A 25,218-nucleotide genomic window follows, 5' to 3' on the forward strand; every position below is an offset into this window, starting at 1 on the left:
TTAATGTTCTATTAAATTTGTTTTAACAGTATCTTTCCCTCTATCTATTCATCAGTCCATCTTATTTTTTATGCATATTGGAGTAAGATGTAGTCATCAGTAAATTCACCTATAAACTCATAAACTTGTATATCATTAATTAGACTTTAATATTATTTGTGTTTCCTTTTTTGTGGTAATAAATTATATATGCAGTTAAATATATAAATATTAAGTTGTACCATTCAGTGAGTTTTGACAAATGTATATACCCTTGTAATTCAAAGCCCATCAAGATATAGAGAATACTATGATTAAACCAGATAATTCCTCATGTACCTTCCCTGTCATTCCCTGTCCTTACACTCCCAAAGGTAACTACTGTTCTGACTTTTTTATCAGAGACTAATTCTGTATGTTCTAGAATGTCACATAAATGAAATCATACAACATGTACTCTTTTCTTTCATTCAGCATAATGCTTTTGGTAGTTTTCATGCTGTCTTTTTTATTCGTGAGTAGTATTCCTCTTGTTAATATACCACAGTTTATCCATCTTCCTGTTGATGGTAGGTAGCAGTTTCCAGATTTTTGACTATTATGAATAAAGCTGTGAATATTCAAGTGCAAGTCTTTGTGTGATCATATACTTTTATTTCTCTTGGGTAAATTCCTAGGAATACAATTGCTAGGTTGTAGGGTAGGTATATGTTTAGTTTCATAAGAAAAGGCCAAACATGTTTCCAAAGTGGGTATACCTTTTTATACTCTACCTACAATGTTTGAGAGTTTTGGTTGCTTCATATCCTTGCCATTCAAGTGGTTGTGCAGTAGTATTTCATTGTGGTTTTGATTTGCATTTCCCTAGTGGCTAATGATGTTGATCACTTTTTCCATGTGCTTATTGGTCATTAATTTACCTGTTTTTGTGAAGTGTCCTGTCAAATATTCCCCCCCACGCACACCTTTTTTGCGGGAATTGAGGTTTTGGCTTTCTATGACTGTATAGTAGATGCTCTTTACATATTCCAAATATGTCTTTTGTCAGTTACATGTTCCATGAAAATTTTCTTCCAGTCTCTGACTTATCTATTCATTTTAAAATTTCATCTTTTGGTGAACGGAAAATTTACTTTCAATGATGTCTAATTTATCAAGTTTCCATTTATAGGTATTGCATTCTCTGTCCTAAGAAACCTCTGCCTCCCCTGAAGTAGCAAAGATGTTCTCCTCTGTTTTCTTATGGAAGCTTTATCATTTTAGCTTTAATATTTATGTCTCTGATCCATCTCAGATTAATTTTTGTGTATGGTGAGAAGTAGGGGTTGAAGTTAATTTTTTCCCATGTGGATATCCAGTTGTTCTGGCACCATTTGTTGAAAAGACTTTCCCCATTGGGTTGCTTGACACCTTCGCCAAAAACCAAATGGCAGTATGAGTCATTTGTATAAATAGTGGGTTTATTCTGGGTACAGTACCAATCTATTGCATTGATATATTTGCCTATCTTTATGCCAAATCACAGTGTTGTAATTATTATAGCTTTATAGTAAGTCATGAAGTTAGATTATGCAAAGTCTTCTGCTTTTTTTTTTTTTAACTTTAAAAAAAAATTAATTTTTGGCTGCATTGGGTCTTCATTGCTGTGTGCAGGCTATCTCTAGTTGCGGTGAGCGGGGGCTACTCTTTGTTGTGGTGTGCGGGCTTCTCATTGCAGTGGCTTCTCTTGTTGCAGACCACGGGCTCTAGGCGCAAGGGCTTCAGTAGTTGTGGCACGCGGGCTCAGTAGTTCTGCTGCACGGTATTAGTTGCTCCGTGGCATGTGGGATCTTTCCGGACCAGGGATTGAACCCGTGTCCCCTGCATTGGCCGGCGGATTCTTAACTACTGCCCCACCAAAGAAGTCCCAAAGTCTTCTTCTTTTTGTTCAAGATTGCTTTGGATATTCTAGGTTGTTTGCACTTACATATATATATTTGAGAAGCAGCTTATCATTTTCTACAAAAACAACAGATTTTCTGAGAGTTCTTAATATGATTGGATGCTTAATTTTATCACATGGTTTTTCTGCATCTGTTAAAATTATCAAATGCTTTTTCTCCTTTATTCTGTTAATATAGTGAATTATGTTGATTTATTTTCAAATGTTAAACCAATTCTCTATTCCTGTGATTACACCTAACTTGGGCAAGATATGTTATTGTTTATATATTGCTGGATTTGACTTGCTAATATTTTTGAAGGATTTTTATGTCTACTTTTATTGAGGAACAGTATTCTGTATTTTTTTTATTTTAAAAATTTAGTTATATCAGTTGCTGAGGGGGCGATGTTAAAATCTCTGTGATTATAGATTTTTCTCTTTTTCTTTTTAATTCTGTCAATTTTTGTTTCTTATATCTTGAAGCTGTGTTGTTAGATACATATACAGTTATGATTGTTATGTATTCTTGATGAATTATCTTCATCATTGACATTGACATTTTATCATTTTGAAATGTCTCTATCTTGGTCATACTCTTAATGTTTATTTTATGTAATATTAATATAGATATTACAGTTATATATGCTTCCTCTTTACACAATATATATTTTGCCATCTTCTACCTTCAACCTATCTACATTTTTATATGTTTTGTAGACAACATATAATTGGGTCTTTCTTTTTGATCTATTCTGACAAGCTTACTTTTAATAATAGGCTTTTAGTGTAGTTGAATTTAATAGGATTATTGATATGATTAGATTTAGGTCTACGTTTTTATTTTGTGAATTGAATATTAATTCATTGACTATTCTTTAGAATTCCATTTTAATTTGGCCTTTTCCACCCAGAATACACATCTATTTAATTCACTGGCAACATGCATCATAAAGACAAACTACATGCCTGTTGATTATGCTATATTAGAAAGAGTTGTAATTTTCTTGAATAAAGTATTTGGAAATTTTTCATAGTTTTAATTGTTGAAACTTAGAATTATCCTTCAGATTTTTTTTAAAAATCAAAAAAATTTAGGTATAATTTACATGCAATAAAATGCACTTATTTTAAGTTACAGTTTGATGAGTTTTGACAAATTAATTATACATGTAAACACTAACACAGTCAAGGTATAGCACATACCCATTACCCTAAAATCTTCCCTGTATTCTGTTTTTTTTTTTGCGGTACGCGGGCCTCTCACTGTCGTGGCCTCTCCTGTTGTGGAGCACAGGCTCCGGATGCTCAGGCTCAGCGGCCATGGCTCACGGGCCCAGCCGCTCCGTGGCATGCGGGATCTTCCCGGACCAGGGCACGAACCCGTGTCCCCTGCATCGGCAGGCGGACTCTTAACCACTGCGCCACCAGGGAAGCCCCGTGTATTCCTTCGTAATCACTGTGCTTCCGCCCCACCATTCCCAGGTAAACACTGATCTGCTTTCTGTCACTGTAGATTACACTTATCTTTTCTAGACATTCGTGTCTTTCTTTCACTTACATTTTTGAGATTCATCTATGATGTGATGAATGTGAACTATATCAGTAGTTCATTGCTTTTTTTTAAAAGACTTAATTTTTTTAGTGCAGTTTGAAGTTTACAACAAAATTGAGAGGGAGGTGCAGAGATTTCCCATATGCCCCCTGCCCATACACATGCATAGCCTTCCCTTTATCAACGTTACTCACTAGAGTGGTACATTTTTTACCAAAGGTGAAGCTACATTGACACATCATAATCACTCAAAGTACATAGTTTACCTTAGGGTTCACTCTTGGTGTTATACACTTTATGATTTGGACAAATGTATAATGACATATATTTATTATTATACAGAGTATTTTTCACTGCCCATCCTCGGTGCTCTGCCTGTTTATCCCCCACTCCCCAACTGATCTTTTTATTGTCTCCATAGTTTTGCTTCTTCCAGAGTGGTGTATAGTTGAATCATACAATATGTAGCCTTTCAGATTGGCTTCTTTCACTTAGTACTATGCATTTGAGGTTTCTCCATGTCTTTTCATGGCTTGATAGCTCATTTCTTTTTAGCATTGAATAATATTCCATTGTTTGAATGTACAACAGTTTTTTTTTATTCATCTTTGAAGGACATCTTGGTTGCTTCCAAGTTTTGGCAATTTGAATAAAGCTGCTATAAATATCCAAGTGCAAATTTTTGTATGGATGTAAGTTTTCAACTCCTTTAGGTAGATACCAAGAAGTGTGATGGCTGGATCATATGATAAGAGTATGTTTAGTTTTGTAAGAAACTGGCAAACTGTCTTCTAGAGTGGCTGTACCACTTTGCATTCCCAACAGAAATGAATGAGAGTTCCTGTTGCTCCACATCCTCACCAGCATTTGTTGTTGTCAGTGTTCTGGATTTTGGTCATTTTAATAGGTATGTAGTGGTATCTCATTGTTTTAATTTGCATTTCCCTGATGACAAATGATGTGGAGCATCTTTTCATATCCTCATTTGCCACCTGTATATCTTTTTTGGTGAGATGTCTGTTAAAGTCTTTAGCCCATTTTTTAAATCTTTTTTGTTTTTAAACTGAGAGATATTTTAAATTTAATTTTATTCTTATTTTTTTGGCTGTGCTGTGTGGCCTCCAGGATTTCAATTGCCCGACCAGGGATTGAACCTGGGACACGGCCGTGAAAGCCTGGAATCCCAACCACTAGGCCACCAGGGAACTTCCTTATTTGTTTTATTGTTGAATTTTAAGAGCTCTTTGTATCCTTTAGATAACATTCCTTTGTCAGATGTGTCTTTTGCAAATATTTTCTCCCAGTCTGTGCTTGTCTTCTGATTTTCTTGATACTTTCTTTCGCAGAGCAGAAGTTTTTTATTTTATTTATTTGGCCTCACTGCATGGCTTGTGGATCTTAGTTCCCTGACCAGGGATTGAACCCAGGCCCTTGGCAGTGGAAGCGTGGAATCCTAATTACTGAACTGCCAGGGAATTACCAGAAGTTTTTACTTTTAATGAAGTCTAATTTATCAAGTATTTCTTTTGTGGATCATGTCTTTGGTGTTATATCATTCATTTAGGTTTTCTCCTATGTTATCTTCTAGGAGTTTTATAGTTTTGCATTTTACATTTAGGTCCATGATCCATTTTCAGTTAATTTTTGTGAAAGGTGTAAGGTCTGTGTTTAGATCCATTTTTTTTTTTTGCATGTGGATGTCCAGTTCTAGCACCATTTGTTGAAGAGACTCTTTGCTCCATCTTATTATCTTCGCTTCTTTGTTAAAGATCAGTTGACTGTGTTTATGGAGTTCTATTTCTAGGCTCTCTGTTCTGTTCCACTGATCTATTTGCCTATTCTTTCACAAATACCAAGCTGTCTTGATCATATAGCTTTATAGTAAGTCTGGAAGTTGAGTAGCATCAGTCTTCCAATTTTGTTCTTCTTTTTCAATATTGTGTTGCTTATTCTAGATCCTTTGCCGCCTCTTATAAACTTTAGAGTCAATTTGTTGATATCCATAGAATAACTTGCTGGGATTTTGATTGGGATTGTGTTGACTCTATAGATCAAGTTGGGAAGAACTGACATCTTGACAATGTTGAGTCTTCCTTTCCATGAACATGGAATATCTCTCCATTTATTTAGTTCTTCTTTGATATTGTTCATCATAGTTTTGTACTTTTCCTCATACAGATCTTGTACATATTTTGTTAGATTTATACCTAAGTGTATGTAGTGTAAAGGATAATTGTGTTTTTAATTTCAAATTCCACTTACTCTTTTTTTTGGCTGCACCATGTGGCATGTGGGATCTTAGTTCCCTGACCAGGGATTGAACCCACACCCCCTGCATTGGCAGTACAGAGTCTTAACTAGTGGACTGCCAGGGAAGTCCCAAATTCCACTTGTTCATTGTTAGCATTTAGGAAAGCAGTTGACCTTTGTATATTAACCTTGTGTTGTGCAACCTTGCTTTAACAGCTTAGTAGTTCAAGGAGGGTTTTTTGTCTATTCTTTCCAGTTTTATAAGTGGATGATCATGTCATTTGCAAACAAAGACAGTTTTATGTCTTCCTTTTCAGTCTATATACCTTTTATTTCTTTTTCTTGCTTTATTACATTTTCAAGGACTTCCAGTATGATGTTGAAAAGGGGTGGTGAGAGGGGACTTCTTTACCTTGTACCTGATCTTGGGAAAGCTTCAAGTTTCTCACTCTTGAGTATGATGTTAACTGTAGATTTTTTTGTAGATGTCTACCATGTTGAGAAAGTTCCCCCCTATTCCTAGTTTACTGAGAATTTTCACCATTAATGGATGATGGATTTTGTCAAATACTTTTTCTACATCTGTTGACATGATCATTTGATTTTTCTTTTTTAGTCTTTTGATGTGATGGATAATATTAATTGATTTTTGAATGTTGAACTAGCCTTGCATACCTGGGGTAAATCCCACTTGGTCATGATTCTTTTTGTACTTTTTTGTATTGATTCACTAATATTTTGTGAAGAATTTTTGCATCTGTGTTCATGAAAGATATTGGTCTGTAGCTTTTTCTTCTTTTATTTTTGTCTGGTTATGGTATTAGGGTAAGTGCTGGCCTCATAGACTGAATTAGGAAGTATTTCCTCTGCTTCTGTCTTCTAAATGATTGTAGAGAATTGGTATAATTTCTTCCTTAAATGTGTGGTAGAATTCACTAGTGAACCCATCTGGGCCTGGTATTTTCTGTTTTGGAAGGTTATTAATTATTGAATCAATTTTTAAAATAGATATCAGTGTTCATTCCTTTTTAATGCTGAGTAGTTGTCCATTGTGTGAATATCCAACAATTTGTTTACTCAGTTGAAGATGTCCTTCTAATATAAACTGTCTCCTATTGTTTCTGATGAGAAGTCAGTGACAGTTTTTTCTCTCTGTGTATTGTGTCATTTTTTCCCTCTGTGTATTGTGTCATTTTTTCCCTATGGTTTCTTTCAATGTTTTCTATCCTTGGTTTTCAGCAGTTTGACTTTGATTTTCCCAGGTGTGGCTTTCTTCCTGTTTTACCTGTTTGGGGTTTTCTCAGCTGCTTATTCTGTAAAGTTGTGTATTTCACCAAATTTGTGAAATTTTGACATAATTTTCAAATATTTTTCCTGTCCCATTCCCTCCTTTCCTTCTGGGACTCCACTTTCGTATGTGTTAGAACTTTTGATACTGTCCTATAGCTCATGGGGGCTCTTTCATTTCTTTCCAATTCTTTTTTTTTTTTTTTTTTAATATTTATTTTTGGCTGCGTTGGGTCTTCGTTGCTGGGCGCAGGCTTTCTTTAGTTGCGGCGAGTGGGCGCTACTCTTCATTGCGGTGCGCAGCCTTCTCATTGCAGTGGTTTCTCTCGTTGTGGAGCATAGGCTGTAGGCGCATGGGCTCAGTATTTATGTAAAATACACCGTTTTTTTTCTACAAAAAGTGTAAAGTTTGGGGACTTCCATGGTGATCCAGTGGTTAAGACTCCATGCTTCCACTGTAGGCGCCGTGGGTTCAATCCCTGGTCAGGGAACTAAGATCCCACATGCCGTGTGATGCAGCCAAAAAAGGAAAAAAAGAAAAGAAAAGAAAAAGGGTAAAGTTTTTCTTTTTTTTTTTTAATGTGTAACATAGGCAAAATTATTTAAGTCGATAAGTTTTTGAGAAATTTCACATTTTCTGATTCCACCCACTGCCAAGCACCTTAGTGGGTTTTTTTTTTTTTTAGCATGCAACTTTCGTATTGTTTTCTAAATCTAAAGAATACAGTGATACAGTATACAGTGATATTATACTGCATCTACTCACGTGAAAAGGAACAAAGTATCGCCCCTGAAATAATTACTAATTACACAATACTGCAGACTGATAAACACTGTAAGTACTAAAATGTTAACATTTCAACATACAGTGTCAACAACATCCTGCTTTCTTTTTTAATTGGTCAAAACATTTGTTAAGGTCATGCAAAATAAACACTTTGTGAAAATGTTAGATTACACTCAAACATCAAGGCAATGAAACCCAAAAGAGCAACTTTTTAATGCAACGACTGGTCAAGTAGATAAACTATTCAGCATCTTAATAAAAATCCAGTAAGTGAAAAACATCAAAAATGTAAGCACTAAATTTAGGTAACTGCTTGTCTACAATCTCACCACCTACAGTCTTACCTGTGACTGAAGATATACTGCCAAAATTGTTCGACGTAAGTAAGCTATGTTAAAATGACCAAAAAAATGTCAATGCATGATGCCAGGGTAAATTTCTAGTCCACACAATACTTAAATGTGATCATTGTCTTAACTCTGCTAACAGTAAATGAGAAGTCACACCAGATTTATCTTCTTTTTACTCTTGGTTTGTTACATGTTTTTAAACTTTTGTCTACAAGTGTTTCTTATGATCCTCCCCGAGAATTAACATGCTTATTTAGGAACAGGTGAAGCAGATAAACCCTGCCTTGGTATAGAAGGCAGTGATTTCGTTTTCCCTAAGTATTTCCTCGTCACTTGTCAGTTGTCACTGACCTTTCTGCTATAGTTATGTCCTCAGTCTCCCATTCCATAAAGATTTTTAGTGCCTATTATTATCCATGTCTCCCTGATTCTCCCAGAAAAAGAATTCATTTTTTTCCTCTCATCGCTAGGCTCACTAAGGAAAGCTGAGCACACAATTTAAAGGAGTTACAGAGTAGACCAGGGAGGGTTCTCGGGCAGGTGGATGGTGCTTGAAGGCAGGTCTGGGATCTGGAGAGAAGAGCATCCAGGTCATAGGAAGGTGATCGGCCCCTCTCCATGGGCCACTCTCCTAGCAGCTCCCAATGACACAGTTACTGGGCTCTCCTTTGGGCACTGTTGACTCACTTTCTTACCAATTTTTAAAGCCCTCTTTATATTTTCTACTTAAAATTTAAAAACTCTTTGATAAGCAATTTGTCTATTATATAGAACACCGGTTCTCAACGTGCAGAGCATTAACCTTTAATCTCTAGGTTATTCCATAACCTAGTGTTTGGGTCATACTCTTCAAGATAGTCCTTTCAAGAAGAATTTTTGCCCAATCCACAGTTACCATTGTCAGTCAGTCTTGCCACAATTCTTTCAGTTGGGCTTCTTTGCTCTCTAATGAAATACGGACGCACTTCAAAAATTCCCCACGTGTAGTCTTTGGGATCCAGTTTTCTCAAGCAGTTTATTTTAGGACCATGTTTAGGGTCAGACAAGATGGATCAGCCTGGTTCTGAATTTTAGACACCCTAGAAAAAGAGAAGCATCAGTTCCTATTGAAGAGTATGTCAAACTGAACAGTATGAGAAACTATAGGAATACTGTATCAGTAAAAATACCAGGTTTAACATGCACAAAGCCAAGAAAAACAATGATGCCAGATACTGAAGTTATATTAGCATTGTCCTTTGAACTCCCAGCAGAATAAACTGCTGAATGCAGGTACCACACGGTGCAATAAAATTCACCCTTTTAAAATGATGAATTTTGACAAATGTATACTGTTGTATAACTACCACCACAATCATGGTATGAAATATTTGCATTACTCCAGAAAGCTTCTTCCTGACTCTTTGGAATCAGTTGTCTCCTCTATCCTGAGCCATTGGCAACCACTGGTCTGCTTTCTCTCAGTGTAGCTTTTGCCTTTTCTAGAACTTCATGTAAATAGAATCATAGAATATATAGCCTTTTCTGTCTGTTTCTTATTTAAGATAAAGCTTTTGCAGTTTATCTATGTTTTTGCATGTATCAGTAATTTAATTCCTCTTTACTGCTGAGTAGCATTTACTTATAAGGTTATACCAAGTTTATTTACTAGTTGATGGACATTTGAGTTGTTTCCATTTTTTGTCTGTTATAAATAAAGCTGCTCTGAATATTCAAGTACAAGTCTTTATGTGGACATGTTTCTTTTCTCTTGAGTAAGTACTTAGGAGTGGAATTGCTGGACCATATGTTTGCTTAACATAAGAAACTGGCAAACTGTTTTCCAAAGTTGCTTTACTATTTGGCATTCCCACCAGCAATGCATAAGTGTTCTGGTTATTCTGTATCCTCACCAGTACTTGGTGTTATCAGTCTTTTTAGTTTTAGCCATTCTAATAAGCGTTTAGTAGTATCTCATTGTGGTTTTAATTTGCACTTTTCTAATAACTTTTTTTTTGTGTGTGTGGTACGTGGGCCTCTTACTGTTGTGTCCTCTCCCGTTATGGAGCACAGGCTCCGGACACTCAGGTTCAGCGGCCACGGCTCACGGGCCCAGCCGCTCCGCGGACCGGGGCACGAACCTGTGTCCCATGCATCGCCAGGCGGACTCTCAACCACTGCGCCACCAGGGAAGCCCCAACTACTTTTTTTAAATTAATTTGGTTGTGCCCGGTCTTAGTTGTGGCAGGCAGGCTCCTTAGTGGCTGCTCGCCAGCTCCTTAGTTGCAGCACATGGGCTCCTTAGTTGTGGCTCACGGCCTCCTTAGTTACAGCTTGCCGGCTACTTAGTTGCGGCATGCGGGCTCCTTAGTTGCGGCATGCATGCGGGACCTGTTCCCTGGCCAGGGATTGAACCCAGGCCCCTTGCACTGGGCACACAGAGTCTTAGCCACTGCGCCACCAGGGAAGTTCCAACATTTTCCTAATGACTGTTGATGTTGAACATCTTTTCATGTCCATGTCTGCCATTTGTTGTTCTTTTTTGGTGAAGTATTTATTTGAATATTTTACCCATTCAAAAACATGTTTTCTTATTGAGTATTGTCAGTACAGGTCCTTTTATCAGATATGCGTTTTGCAAATATTTTTTTCCAGTATATAACTTGCTTTGCATTTTGTAGCAGTGTATTTTGAAATGCAAAAGTTTAATTTTAAAAAAAAAATTATTTTTTATACAATTTTAAAGGTTACACTTCATTTACAGTTATTACAAAATATTGGCTATATGCCCCGTGTTGTACAGTACATCCTTGTAGCCTATCTTACACCCAGTAGTTTGTACCTCCCACTCCCGCATCCTTATATTGCCCCCCTCCCCTTACTGGCAATCACTAGTTTGTTCTTTGTATCTGTGAGTCTACTCCTTTTTTGCTATATTCACTAGTTGTATTTTTTAGATTCCACATGTAAGTGATATTATACAGTGTATTTGTCTTTGTCTGACTTATTTCACTAAGCATAATGCCCTCCAAGTCCATCTGTGTTGCTGCAGATGGCAAAATTTCATTCTTCTTTATGGCTGAGTAGTATTCTATATATATATAGAATATATATATAGATAGACAGATAGATAGAATCTATACCACATCTTCTTTATTCGTTCATCTGTTTTCTGTTTGTTTGTTTTGCGGTACGCGGGCCTCTCACTGTTGTGGCCTCTCCCGTTGCGGAGCACAGCCTCCGGATGCGCAGGCTCAGCCGCCATGGCTCATGGGCCCAGCCGCTCCGCGGCATGTGGGATCCTCCCGGACCGGGGCACGAACCCGCGTCCCCTGCATCGGCAGGCGGACTCTCAGCCACTGTGCCACCAGGGAAGCCGCCATCTGTTTTTTTTTAAATAATTTCTGAAATTAAGATTTTTTAAAATTTATTTATTTATTTATTTTTGTCTGCATTGGGTCTTCGTTGCTGCACACAGGCTTTCTCTAGTTGCTGTGAGCGGGGGCTACTCTTCGTTGCGGTGTGCGGGCTTCTCAATGCTTCTCATTGTGGTGGCTTCTCTTGTTGTGGAGCATGGGCTCTAGGCACACAGGCTTCAGTGGTTGTGGCATACAGGCTCAGTAGTTGTGGCTCACGGGCTCAGTAGTTGTAGCTCACAGGCTCAGTAGTTGTAGCTCACAGGCTCTAGAGCGCAGGCTCAGTAGTTGTGTGCATGGGCTTAGTTGCTCCATGACATATGGGATCTTCCTGGACCAGGGCTTGAACCTGTGTCCCCTGCATTGGCAGGCGGATTCTTAACCACTGTGCCACCAGTGAAGCCCTCATTCATCTGTTGATGGACACTTAGATTGCTTTCATATCTTGGCAATTGTAAGTAATGCTGCTATGAACATTGGTGTGCATGTATCTTTTTGAATTAGTGTTTTTGTTTTCTTTGGATATATACCCGGGAGTGGAATTGCCGGGCCATATGATAGTTCTACTTTTAGTTTTTTGAGAAACTTCCGTACTGTTTTCCACAGATGGAAATTGGCTGCACCAATTTGCATTCCCAACAATGGTGTATGAGGGTTCCCTTTTCTCTGCATCCTCACCAGCATTTGTTATTTGTGTTCTTTTTGATGACAGCCATTCTGACAGGTGTGAAGTGATATCTCATTATGGTTTTGATTTTCATTTCTCTGATGATTAGTGATGTTGAGCATCTTTTCATGTGCCTCTTGGCCATCTGCATTTCCTCTTTGGAAAAATGTCTATTCAGTTCTTTTGCCCCTTTTTTTTAAAAAAATAAATTTATTTATTTATTTTTGGCTGTGTTGAGTCTTCATTGCTGGGCGCGGGCTTCCACTAGTTGCGCGAGCGGGGGCTACTCTTCGTTGTGGTGCACGGGCTTCTCATTGCAGTGGCTTCTCTTTGTTGCGCAGCATGTACTCTAGGAGCACGGGCTTCAGTAGTTGTGGCACGCAGGCTCAGTAGTTGTGGCTCACGGGCTCTAGAGCACAAGCTCAGTAGTTGTGGCACACGTTGCCCATTTTTTAATTGGGTTGTTTATTTGTTTTGATGTTGAGTTGTATGAGCTGTTCATGTATGTTGGATATTAATCCCATATTGGTTATATCCTTTTCACATATTTTCTCCCATTCAGTAGGTTGTCTTTTCATTTTGTTGGTGGTTTCCTTTGCCATGCAAAAGCTTTTAAATTTAATTAGGTCCCATTTGTTTATTTTTGCTTTTATTTCCTTTACTTAGTAGATGGATCCAAAAAAAAATATTACTGCAGTTGATGTCATACAGTGTTCTACCTGTGTTTTCCTCTAGGACAGTGGTCCCCAACCTTTTTGGTACCAGGGACCAGTTTCATGGAAGACATTTTGTCCATTGGGGTGGGAGGGATGGTTCAGGTAGTAATGAGAATGATGGGGAATGGCAGATGAAGCTTCACTCGCTCACCCACCGCTCACCTCCTGCTATGTGGCCTGGTTCCTAACAGGCCATGGACCAGTAGCAGGCCGCAGACTGGGGGTTGGGGACCCCTGCGTGAGTAGTTTTATAGTATCTGGTCTTACATTTAGGTCTTTAACCCATTTTGAGTTTGTTTTTGTACATGGTGTTAGAGAATGTTCTTATTTCATTCTTTTACATGTAGCTGTCCAGTTTTCCCAGCACCACTTATTGATGAGAATGTCTTTTCTTTATTGTATATTCTTGCCTCCTTTGTCATAGATTAATTGACCATAATTGTGTGAGTTTATTTCTGGGCTCTCTATCCAGTTGCATTGATCTATGGGTCTGTTTTTGTGCCAGTACCATACTGTTTTGATTACTGTAGGCTTGTAGTATAGTCTGAAGTCAGGGAGTGTGATTCCTCCAGCTCTGACCTTCTTTTTCAAAATTGTTTTAGCTATTCAGTGTCTTTTGTGTTTCCATACAAATTTTAAATTTATTTGTTCTAGTTCTGTGAAAAATGCCCCTGGTATTTTGATAGAGATTGCACTGAATCTGTAGATTGCCTTGGGTAGTATTGTCATTTTAACAGTATTGATTCTTCCAATCCAAGAACACAGTATATCTTTCTATCTGTGTTTTCTTCATTTTCTTTCATCAGTGTCTTATAGTTTTTGGAGTACAGGTCTTTTGCTTCCTTGGGTAGGTTTATTCCTAGGTATTTTATTCTTTTTGATGTGATGGTAATAAATGGAATTGTTTCCTTAATTTCTCTTTCTGATATTTCCTTGTTAGTGAATAGAAATGGAACAGATTTCTATATATTAAGTTTGTATCCTGCAACTTTACCAAATTCATCTATAAGCTCTAGTAGCTTTCTGGTGGCATCTTTAGGATTTTCTATGTATAGTATCATGTCATCTGCAAACAGTGACAGTTTCACTCCTTCCTTTCCAATTTGAATTTCTTTTATTTCCAAAAATTTAAATTTTGATGATGTCCAGTTTACCAGTTTTTTCTTTTGTGGTTCCTGCATTTTGTGTCCCAAGAAATCTTTGCCTAATCGGAAAAAAGAAAAAATCAGTTTAGTTAGAAGAATGACATTGTTTACATTTTTGTAAGCCTCTTTAATGGAACAAGCTTAATCCTCATATCTACCTCTGCATATAATCTCCTGCAATATGTTGTTTTGGTTAAAGTACAGGAAGAAAATCTAGTGATATGCAGGTATGCAGTTGGAAAAGCAAGGAGTATTTTAATAGACTTTTTAGATAACTGTGAATATTCTTCTTTGACAGTGCTCCAAAACTTGACAGCTGATAGTTTCTTAAAGTTTCATTGCATCGTGGAAACTGAAACCACTTCAGTGATTTTGTACTGTTTTATTAAAATTCATTGTCTTAACTTGCACTTTGAGTGGATCTTTTAACTGTGTTGGCTAGGGAAGGAAAACCTTTTCCCTCTATCCTAGTAGGTTCAATTTCTGAGGCTGTGAATTAACCTGACAAAGGACAGAGTAAGGAGAAAAAACCCAGTTTATGCATGCAACATGCATATAGTGAAAGAATTCAGCAATGAGTAGCTCAAAGGAATAGTTAGAATCTGGGGCTTATGGGAGAACAAATGAGTTCTTAAAAGTGGGGGAGAAAGGACACTTTCTGGACTTTTGGAAGGATAAATGGGTTTTCAGGAGAACAAGCAGGAGTTAAAATTTGTGATAATATTTATATGTACAGGTATGAATAGTTTTTCTGTCTCCTTCAGGGCCATAAAATTCCACTGGAGAAGAGATTTAGGGTAGGTTTTATTCACCTTCTTTCTTCTGGGAGTAGCTCTGCCCTGAAGAGGTGTTTAGGACAGCCTTATTTCCCAGAAATTGCTGCTGTTAGCTAGAGAAAGCTCTGAGAAGGCTTTCTTTCCTGTGTCTGTTGAATCTCAAATGTTTTCATCTTTTTGTTGTTGTTTCACTTTATTTTTTATTTTTTTGGCCACGTTGGGTCTTTGTTGCTCTGTGTAGGCTTTCTCTAGTTGTGGCGATTGGAGGCTACTCTTCACTGCGTTGCGCGGGCTTCTCATTGCGGTGGCTTCTTTTGTGGTGGAGCACAGGCTCTAGGTGTGTGGGCTTCAGTAGTTACAGCACGTGGGCTCAGTAGTTGCGGCACACAGGCTTTAGGGCACAGGCTCAGTAGTTGTGGTTAACGGGCTTAGTTGCTCCACGGCACGTGGGATCTTCCCAGACCAGGGATCAAATCTGTGTCCCCTGCATTGGCAGGCGGATTCTTAACCACTGTGCCACCCTGGAAGTCCACAAGTATTTTCATCTTAAAATAATCTTTATACCAATTCATGGGTTCCAAGTGGGCCCTATCATTGATTTGGTAAAACAATGCATTGATAATTTGGAAAATATTGCTTCAGAGTTATGCCGCTCTTCCAAGTGTTGATACATTTTATTATACAATGTTTAAAGAATCACATTTGTTGGGACTTCCTTGATGGTCCAGTGGTTAAGACTCCCTGCTGTCAATGCAGGGGGTACAGGTTCGATCCCTGGTCGGGGAACTAAAGTCCCGCATGCCACGTGGTGTGGCCCAAAAAAGGAAAAGAAGAATCACATTTGTTTATATCACTGTGGATCTCATCAGAATAGTCTTTAAGTAATGGGAAGCCTTCAAGCTCCCAGTGGCCCATGCAGACTTTCCAAAATTCTAATTTTTGCCTGAAAGCTCAAATGTTATTGTTGGCAACAAACATTGTCAGTTGTTTTCTTTGAAATAACAAGAGTAATTTGTTCATTTTCAAGAATGTGTCTGCTAAGTACTCAAATTCAAATAGCCAGTTTCTCGGTTGTTCTTTTAAGTAAAAATGATTTTACATGAAAAAAGAGGCTAGTTCAAGTTTCAACTCAAACAGTCTCACACGTGCTTTTCCTCAAGACAGCCATTGTATTTTGGCATGTAGCATTTCATAAACAGAATATTAACAGTTATGTATTTAAGGGTTGAAATTTAATAGGATTATTACTTTTGATGGCTTCATCAAGGGCATCCTGAAGTAAAAGTGCCCCCCACTCCCAACTGCAAGTGTGTGGCAGTAAAGAATACAATGACTAGTAGTATAATTTTGATGCCACTGCCTTCATTTGTGTATGGTGCCAATATTTGTATCCACTATAATTTTCATACAAGTAGGAGCAGTGCAAGTATCAGCACAGTTGTTCTCAGATAAACCATGAGATTCAAAAGAGTTATTCATCTTGGATTAGGTCAGCATCACTTGTGTCTGTTGCCAGGAATTCATACACGACATCATCTTCAGTGATTAGTTGGTGCCAATGCTAGATGAATGTAAACAAAATAGCAAGACTAGTGTTGTCTGTGGATTCGTCTATTTGTAAAGTAAAATTACAATTCTGCAGATGAGTTATTAACCAAGTCTTCAGATTTGCAGCAAAATCTTTAATTTGGTGAATTAATATATCATTAAAAAAGGGGTACTGCCATGATTTATTTTACTGACTTCATTCAGCAGGCATATAGCAATGTCACCTGTACCAAGTCATGCTTCTCCAGTTAAGGAAGTACAGTAACTTACCCTAAGATGCTTCAGTGGCCTTTTCATTTCTAGCTTGAAAGGTGTTAACAATTTTTAAGACTTGTAAAGAATTCATCACATCTGCATTTAAAATATTCAACTACTTTTTCTTTAAATTCTGAATGATTGATCTCAAAATGTCACTATAACTTAACTGGCATAATATAATTAGAAAATGTTGTGTTGCCTAAGATACAGTAAGATAAATTATTAACATCTATAAAGTCAAGAGAAAGATGACTCTTGTCACACTTTGGTTTCTTATTTACAATTTTGCCTAGTATTTTTGGAGTAGATTCTTCCTTTCCATGAGTCCGATAACTCTAGGCCAGTTGCATCTTTTTTAGTGTCTTTAAATGTATGTATTGCAACTGTGGGTTGAAAAAATAAGTCTTCTAATCTCCCTGTTTGGAGTCAATGATTTATTCTTAAATATAAATGAAAAATTACAAATAAATTTTCTTTTATTTTAGAAAAAATTAAATTCTAAAATAATACATTTTAGATATAATTTAAAAATTGAGAAGAGTTTTCCAAAAGTTTTTGAAGTGTTATTGTAAAACAAAATAACAAAAAGTACTTGTTTCTACCTGATGTGTGAACTTTGAAATTTTACAGTAATGATTTATTGGATAGTAATGAGATTATAGTAAGTATAACTAAAGATAGCTGTAAGAGCACAAACAGAAGTACTGAGAAGGAAAATACCTTAAATTATACCCTAAACCTACTACCTTAAAAAATGCTAGAAAACGTTAGAATACAGAAGCATATATTCCACTAGCCATCCATTACACTTTGTGTAGTCTCAGGGAAACTCCACTGTAGACTCATGAAAGAATGAGAGTGAAAAAGGCAAATGAATTTAGTGTTATTATGAAACTAATTTTGCTTCATAGACCAGGCCCTCAAAGGGTTTTGGGGACCATGGACTGTGTTTTGCAAACTGCTGTTCTAGATTATTTCTTCCATACCTAGGGCTTCTACTACTATCTCTGCTAGTGACACTCTCATCTGTATCCCAGCCCAGACTACTTATATATCCCTTGCCTGCTGAACTGCCTAGACTATTTCCTCTGCTTGGTGCTCTTGTTTCTCTTTGGCATTTGCATATGCTGTTTGATCTGCCTAGAATTTCCTGTTCCTTTTTTTTTTTTTTTTTAATTTATTTATTTTGCTGTATTGGGTCTTCGTTTCTGTGCGAGGGCTTTCTCTAGTTGTGGCAAGTGGGGGCTATTCTTCATCGCGTTGCGCGGGCCTCTCACTATCGCGGCCTCTCTTGTTGCGGGGCACGGGCTCCAGACGCACAGGCTCAGTAGTTGTGGCTCACGGGCCTAGTTGCTCCACGGCATGTGGGATCTTCCCAGACCAGGGCTCAAACCCGTGTCCCTGCATTAGCAGGCAGGCTCTCAACCACTGCGCCACCAGGGAAGCCCTCCTGTTCCTTTTGTTCACTTGGAAAGTTACTGAATTGTGAGCTGCCTGGGGGCAGGAACTAAGCATCTTTATATCCCCAGCTTTTAGCAGAAATGTGTAGCACATTGTAGGCTGCTTAGTAGATGTTGAGTTAAATTGAATCAAGGAAGAACTCTAGCCTCATAAACAAAAACTTTGCAATACATCTCAGGGTAAAGTTTTTTGTCTGATCTCATTCATTCTATTGGGTTGGCCAGAAAGTTCCTTTGGTTTTTAAATAAAAATAAAGGACACATTTTTCATTTTCACCAAGAACTTTATTGAACAACATATTCACACTTTTGGTCCACTACCTTCTGCCATTTTTCAGGCAACTTCATAATTCCATCTTCTCAAAACTTTTTATCTTTTTGAGCGAAGAACTGGTCCAGGTACCTTTTAGTCTTCCAAGGAATTGAAATTTTTTCCATTAAGAGAATTTTGTAAAGACTGAAATAAATGGAAATCCGAAGGTACAATGTCTGGTGAATATGGTAGATGAATCAGAACTTCCCAGCCAAGCTGTAACGGTTTTTGCCTGGTCATCAAAGAAACAAGCAGTCTTGCGTTATCCTGATGGAAGATTATGTGTTCTCTGTTGACTAATTCTGGACACTTTTCATCGAGGGCTGCTTTCAGTTGGTCTAATTGGGAGCAGTACTTGCTGGAATTAATCGTTTGGTTTTCCAGAAGGAGCTCAAAATAGAGGACCCTTCCAATCCCACCATATACACAACATCACCTTCTTTGGATGAAGACCGGTCTCTGATGTGGTTGGTGGTGGTTCATTTCACTTGCCCCATGATCTCTTCCATTCCCCCTTATTGTACAGTATCCACTTTTCATCACCTGTCACAATTTGTTTTAAAAATGGAACGTTTTTGTTACGTTTAAGTAGAGAATCACATGTGGAAATATGGTCAAGAGGTTTTTTTCTGCTTAACTTACGTGGAACCCAAATACCAAAGTGATTAGCATAACCAATGATGTGGTGCAAAAATCATTTGGTGCGAATGATTTTCAGCGCTTGATTTGGATATTTTGAGTATGCCGGCTCTCTCCCGAGTGGTATAACATTGATTGTTCTCAATTAATGTCTTGATTTGATCACTATCCGCTTCACCTGGTCTACCCAACCGGAGCATCGTCCAGTGAGAAATCTCCAGCATGAAACTTTGCAAACTGCTTTTGACATGTTCAATCAGTCACAGCACCTTCTCCACACACTGCACAAATCTTTACGCATGCTGATATGACAGCAGTCACAATACAGCCTAACAAAATTATCTCGAATGAAGTTAAAGACAGCTAAGCGCTACTGGACCCATCTTACGGAAAAAACCAAATAAACTTTTTGGCCCACCCAATATATTGGTTTGTATTAGCTTCAGTTCAGAGAAAAGAATTTTATAACCTACCTCAAATTCAGGACGGCCAACTCCTATCTGTATTAACGCATCCACCAGTATTTATTTTGTTTCCTTTTGCCTTGTTTAGAGTATAATATATTCTGAAAGGAAGGTATTTCGGCTGAGGACTCAACATCTTAATTTTTAGTTCTGTCTTTGTTGAGAATATTTCACAAGACACTTATCATCTGCTTCTCTGCATTAAAATCACCTGATTGCTACCACCACTTTTGGTGGAAAAAAATGTATTCACATATTTTAGTTTCTCTAACATCCAAATGATAACTAACATTTCTTAAGTTCTTACTATATGGCAGAGACTGTCCTATATGTTCTGCATGTATTAACTCATTTAACCTGCATAATAGCTCTGTATGAGAGGTAGATTATTTTATTATCCCCATTTTTCTTTAGGAAAATGAGGCAAAGGTTAAGTAACTTGCCAGTGGTTGCACAGATAGTAGATAGTAATAGTCTGGGTTTGAACTGTGAGTTTAGTTTGGCTCCAGAAGCTGTGCTTTTAACTGCTGTGAGAAGCTTCCTCTCAAATCTAATTACTTTTATCATTAACCTCTGTTAGTACACACGCACAGATAGATGCTCATTATAATATTTATAATTGTGAAATTGAAAATAAGAGAATACCTAAGTCAATAATGGGATATATGTACAATGGATAGTTATTTAAAAATCACAGTTTTGAAGAATACTTAATGATATAGAAAAATACATTAGGATGAAAAAGTAAGATAAAAACCACAGTTTTTGTTTGAAAAGCGTATATAATGGATTTATATGTTACATATGCATATATAAATATACAAATTTATTTTAAAAGACTGAAAAGAAGTATAATAATGATTTTTTTGTGGGTAGAGCAATTGTAATTGTAGAGCAATTTGTTGGATGCTTCCCATGGGCTAGGCACCATATTAAATTCTTCATGTGTGTTTTCTCAGTGAACTCTCCCATCAGTCGCATGATGTAGGTCCTACTCGTTTCTCAGATGAAGAAACTGAGGCCTAGAAAGATTAAGTAACTTGTCAAGGGTCATACAACCAGTAGGTAGAAGAGTTGGGACCTCTGTATTAGGCTCTTTCTGTTTTTTTTTTTTTTTAATTGAAGTATTGTTGGCTTACAACGTTGTGTTAGTTTCTGGTGTACAGCAAAGTGATTCAGTTTTACGTGTGTGTGTGTGTGTATGGGTATTCTTTTTCAGATTCTTTTCCATTATATATTATTACAAGATATTGAATATAGTTCCCTGTGCTATACAGTAGGACCTTGTTTAGCTATTTTATATAAAGTAGTATGTATCTGTTAATCCCAAGCTCCCAATTTATCCCTCCCTCCCCCTTTCCCCTTTGGTGACCATAAGTTTATTTTCTATGTCTGTGAGTTTGTTTCTGTTTTGTAAATAAGTTCATTTGTATCTTTTTTTTTTTAGCTTTTTATCACATATAAGTGATATCATACGATATTTGCCTTTCTCTGTCTGACTTACTGCACTTAGTGTGGTAATCTCTAGGTCCATCCATGTTGCTGCAAATGGCATTATTTCATTCTTTTTTATGACTAATATCCTGTGTGTGTGTGTGTGTGTGTGTGTGTGTGTATACACATCTTCTTTATCCATTCATCTGTCAGTGGACACTTAGGTTGCTTCCATGTCTTGGCTATTGTAAATAGTGCTGCTATGAACATTGGGGTGCATTTTTTTTTGTTTTTTAAAATTTATTTATTTACTTTTGGCTGCATTGGGTCTCCGTTGCCATGAGCGGGCTTTCTCTAGTTGCAGAGAGCGGGGGCTACTCTTTGTTGCAGAGTGCAGGCTCTAGGCGCACGGGTTTCAGTAGTTGTGGCACGTGGGCTCAGTAGTTGTGGCTCGCAGGCTCAGTAGTTGTGGTGCACAGGCCTAGTTGCTCTGCAGCATGTGGGATCTTCCCAAACCAGGGCTTAAATCTGTGTCCCCTGCATTGGCAGGCGGACTCTTAACCACTGTGCTACCAGGGAAGCCCCTGCATGTATTTTTTTTGAATTAGTAGACTCTTTCTGTTTTGTATTTTCTAAACTTTTTATAATTTGTATTATTTACATGATGAAAAGCAAAATTAATTTTTTAAATTATGCAAACGTATTGGGACAAGTCAGACTTGTATAGTCTGGTAGGATTTATTCATTGGAACCATTGCTTCTTTAAACTAGCTAAGCAAAATAACAGAAGCATGGGACTTCAAAGAAATTAGACCAAGCATTTAAAGAGTTAAAACATACTCAGTGGTTTCTATTATATCAAGGATTTTTTGGGCATCTACTATGGGCAACTGATTTTTTTTTTTCTAGCATGGGTTGCAGTTAGTACCCCTTAGTGAAGTGAAATCTGTTACATATCTTACAGGCTAGTGAACGTATGGTAAGGCTGACCATTTTTATGACTGTTTAAGAATTCCTTAACCATTTTTGTTGTGGTTGCTAGTAGTTCCTTTTGTCTTGTTGGATCCCAAGGAGACAGATGTTGCCAGATGCCCAAAGAAGAAGATTTTTCTGTGTATGAATTTGTGGGATGTCCCCCGTGGACGTGGCAGTATTTTTCTAATATAATTGTAATCCCTAGTTGATAAATGAATTTAATGAAAGTTAGAGGTGTTCGATGAACACCGATAGTCTTTAAGAACAGCATCATTCACAGAAAGCAGCAGCCATGTTTTCCTACAATCATCCCATCGTCACAGAGTGTCTAGTAGGCTAAATGGACCGCTGATTGACCCCACAACGTATATCACATATTCTTGTGGTAAGAGGATTCTGACTCCTTATATATTTTTTCACTTGAGAAATATGTGCTGTATTAGGAAAATACATCTACTTATAAACCTTTGTCTAAAGAACTGTTAGAGAAAGGAAAAATAAAAGAACTATTAGAGAATTCTTCCTCTGGCAGGAAGTTTATTTGGAGAGGACAACACGTGCAGATGAAGGAAGGATATGCCCTCCTAGTTGTATCTATTACATGAGTTGACCTTGTCAGCAGAGGGCCAGACGGATGTTAGTGAATCAATAAATGAATGTGTTTGTAAGAGACACACAGACATACACACTTGTACTTTATGAAATAGCTAGCCAGGGGTGTGTGGAGAACTGGGCAATGAAAAAAGGGACCTGAAACCTTATGTTAGGTGGATTTTTTCCTTTCATATTATATTTAAGGTTACTAAAAAAACCAGAAGATGAATAAAATTATTTCTCTCACTGTAGAAAAGTGGGAACATTTTTCTTAAGACAGAATCCTTCCCAATCTTTTCTTCTTATTTTCACCTTTTAGAAATTCAGTGAAAATAATGTACACATTTCCATACTATTCTGTCCACTGATCTGGGTAATCCTGTTGCTTTTAGCTATGTAACTCATTACATTACAGTCAAGTGTAATACAGGGAAATTCTTCTGCCGGTTCTGTTCCTTTGTTGGCATCTTCAGTCCTGAGTAGAATGATCAACCACCCCACATCCGGGGAAATCCCTTATTCCTGGGCAAACTGGGGCAGTTAGTCACCCTAATCCTAAGGGTGTATATTACACTCTAGGGATGGGGCTGGGGAGCTGGTGTAAGAATGAAGGAAACTGATGGAACGGAAAAGTCCTGAGGTATGAAGACAACATTTTTTCCTTTTGAAGAATGTTTACTATAGCTAAGGAAGTGTGAAAATCAGTAAGCCAGTATCTGTGTGGTTAGTAGTGAATTAGTGATTGCTGCCTTAGGGATAAGTATTTTGGGTTTAGTCCTGCATTCTTCAGTACCCATACCAAAAGACAAGGAGTCAGAGGAATGCCATTTTGATTTGAGCACTCCTGGATCATAGAAGAACATTCTGCCTTCAGTGGGTTTTGGTTCTAAGTATGCACTTTGTTCTGGGTAACTTTATTTTAGCAAATGGAGATGTGAACATTTTTACTTTCAAATATAGGGTGATTATGCAATTTCAGACCACTTTAAACATAATTTGTATATATCTATAGTTAATACTTAGAGTAACACTTCCTCTAACATACTAGGTAGACCAGTTTCAGGTTTTACTTTTGCCTTGGTGTTCCTTAGCAAGCTTGTCTTTCTCTCCTAAGTCTTGTTCTTGGTTTCTTACCTTACAGAGAAGTGTGGGAAATGGAACTGGATAGACTCAAGAATCAAGATGGTGAAATAAATCGGAACATTATGGAAGAGACAGAACGTGCCTGGAAGGCAGAGGTGAGAATAGCCGCTATGTTGAAGCTATGTTGAAGGTCTTGATTTTGGGCTTCCAGATGGTGTGTACTTTTGGTATAGCATCAATACTGTACACTAAGCTATGTAAGTATTATACCGTAGAGCCACTAAGCATTGTTTTAACTATCTAAGGGTAGCTTTGTGTATGTAAAATTAATAAAGTGTGTGTGTGTGTGTTTGTGTGTATGTGTGTGTATGGTTTCCTTAGATCTTATCACTAGAGAGTCGGAAAGAGTTGTTGGTATTGAAACTAGAAGAAGCAGAAAAAGAGGCAGAACTGCACCTTACTTACCTCAAGTAAGTACCTTCCATTTCTAGGGTCTTAATGGCCCTGCAGTTTTGTGTTTTGGAGGCATTTCTTTTTAGGTTTTGAAACCCTGGGCCAGCTAGTCTGGCACTTATTCTTTCTTCACGGGGAGTCATCTCTGTGTGATAGTAATTTGTTCAGTGATTTCTCTTCCCATACTCTAAAATTCCTCACTCTCTGACTCTTCCCTTTCTACAGTCTTATAGTTTTGTACTTTTTATTGTATTATTTCCAATTGGATAAACAGTATCTCTTATGCTGTCAAGCATAGCAAATGTCTTTGGAGATTTGTTTCTTATACAGTCATTTCTCCTCTTTCTGCCGTGAAATTTGGAGGACCCCCGTGGCATTTTCAGCCAGACAAGAGCCCTCTCTCTGTGGTTGGTCCGCTTTCTCCAATACTTGTTTTGCAAGATGCTGGAGTTAAAGTGAGGCAAACGGCTTAGAACCTTGACCTTCTCCTGCACATGCTCCGACCTCTTCTTTCCAGGCCCATTAGCCAGCTACTGTTCTGCTATCTCAGAGAATTAGGAATTGGGTTTTCTTTAATTCTGTAAATTACTGTTGGTTTCTTGAAAGGTCAACTCCCCCAACACTAGAGACAGTTCGTTCCAAACAGGAGTGGGAGACAAGACTGAATGGAGTTCGGATAATGAAAAAGAATGTTCGGGTAAGTGTAGTGATGCGTGATCACTGAGTCAGAGTTAATCTGTGCTTAAACACTTCTGGCGATAGGGAAGGACCTTTTGCATTGCCCTTAGGGCCTGTCCTACCACTCCTCTTGCTTTCCTGATATAGGATGGTGCTCTCTTTTTAGGCAGGCTCGTTCTGCTTAGCAGTAAAGGATAATTCTTGCTTTTCTCTCTTTTCTAGGACCAATTTAATAGTCATATCCAGCTAGTGAGGAATGGAGCCAAGCTGAGCAGCCTTCCTCAGATCCCGACTCCCACTTTGCCTCCACCCCCATCAGAGGTAAGAGCGCTGGCTTTGGGGAGTCTACCTTTGTGTGTTGGTGGCAGAGCCTAGAGTCTTTCACTTGTTCTTTTTATGAAGATATCGGGACCATCCTTATTTGGTACAAGAAACAGTTGCTCACTGATTTCTGCTCCAGTCTCCTAAACTTTCATTTTCTTTCTCTCCCA

General features: G+C 37.8%; 1 protein-coding gene and 1 non-coding gene across 3 annotated transcripts in view; one reads left to right on the forward strand and one right to left on the reverse strand.

Annotated features, from left to right (window-relative positions):
• RNF214 (ring finger protein 214) overlaps window positions 1-25,218 on the forward strand; it is a 49,121-nt gene that overhangs the window by 17,146 nt on the left and 6,757 nt on the right. For both annotated transcript variants that reach the window (XM_024751684.1, XM_024751685.1), the window contains exons 6-9: window positions 23,655-23,751; window positions 23,978-24,066; window positions 24,656-24,746; window positions 24,950-25,048. In XM_024751684.1, the coding sequence (XP_024607452.1) occupies window positions 23,655-23,751; window positions 23,978-24,066; window positions 24,656-24,746; window positions 24,950-25,048 (376 nt within the window). The remainder of the gene's footprint in view (window positions 1-23,654; window positions 23,752-23,977; window positions 24,067-24,655; window positions 24,747-24,949; window positions 25,049-25,218) is intronic.
• Window positions 9,279-9,416, reverse strand: LOC112404030 (small nucleolar RNA SNORA8). Its single transcript, XR_003004031.1, has one exon. It is a non-coding gene; the product is annotated as a small nucleolar RNA SNORA8 (small nucleolar RNA).

Source organism: Neophocaena asiaeorientalis, unplaced genomic scaffold (assembly GCF_003031525.2).
Source record: "Neophocaena asiaeorientalis asiaeorientalis breed wild unplaced genomic scaffold, Neophocaena_asiaeorientalis_V1.1 scaffold479, whole genome shotgun sequence".
In the NCBI taxonomy this organism is placed as follows: domain Eukaryota; kingdom Metazoa; phylum Chordata; class Mammalia; order Artiodactyla; family Phocoenidae; genus Neophocaena; species Neophocaena asiaeorientalis.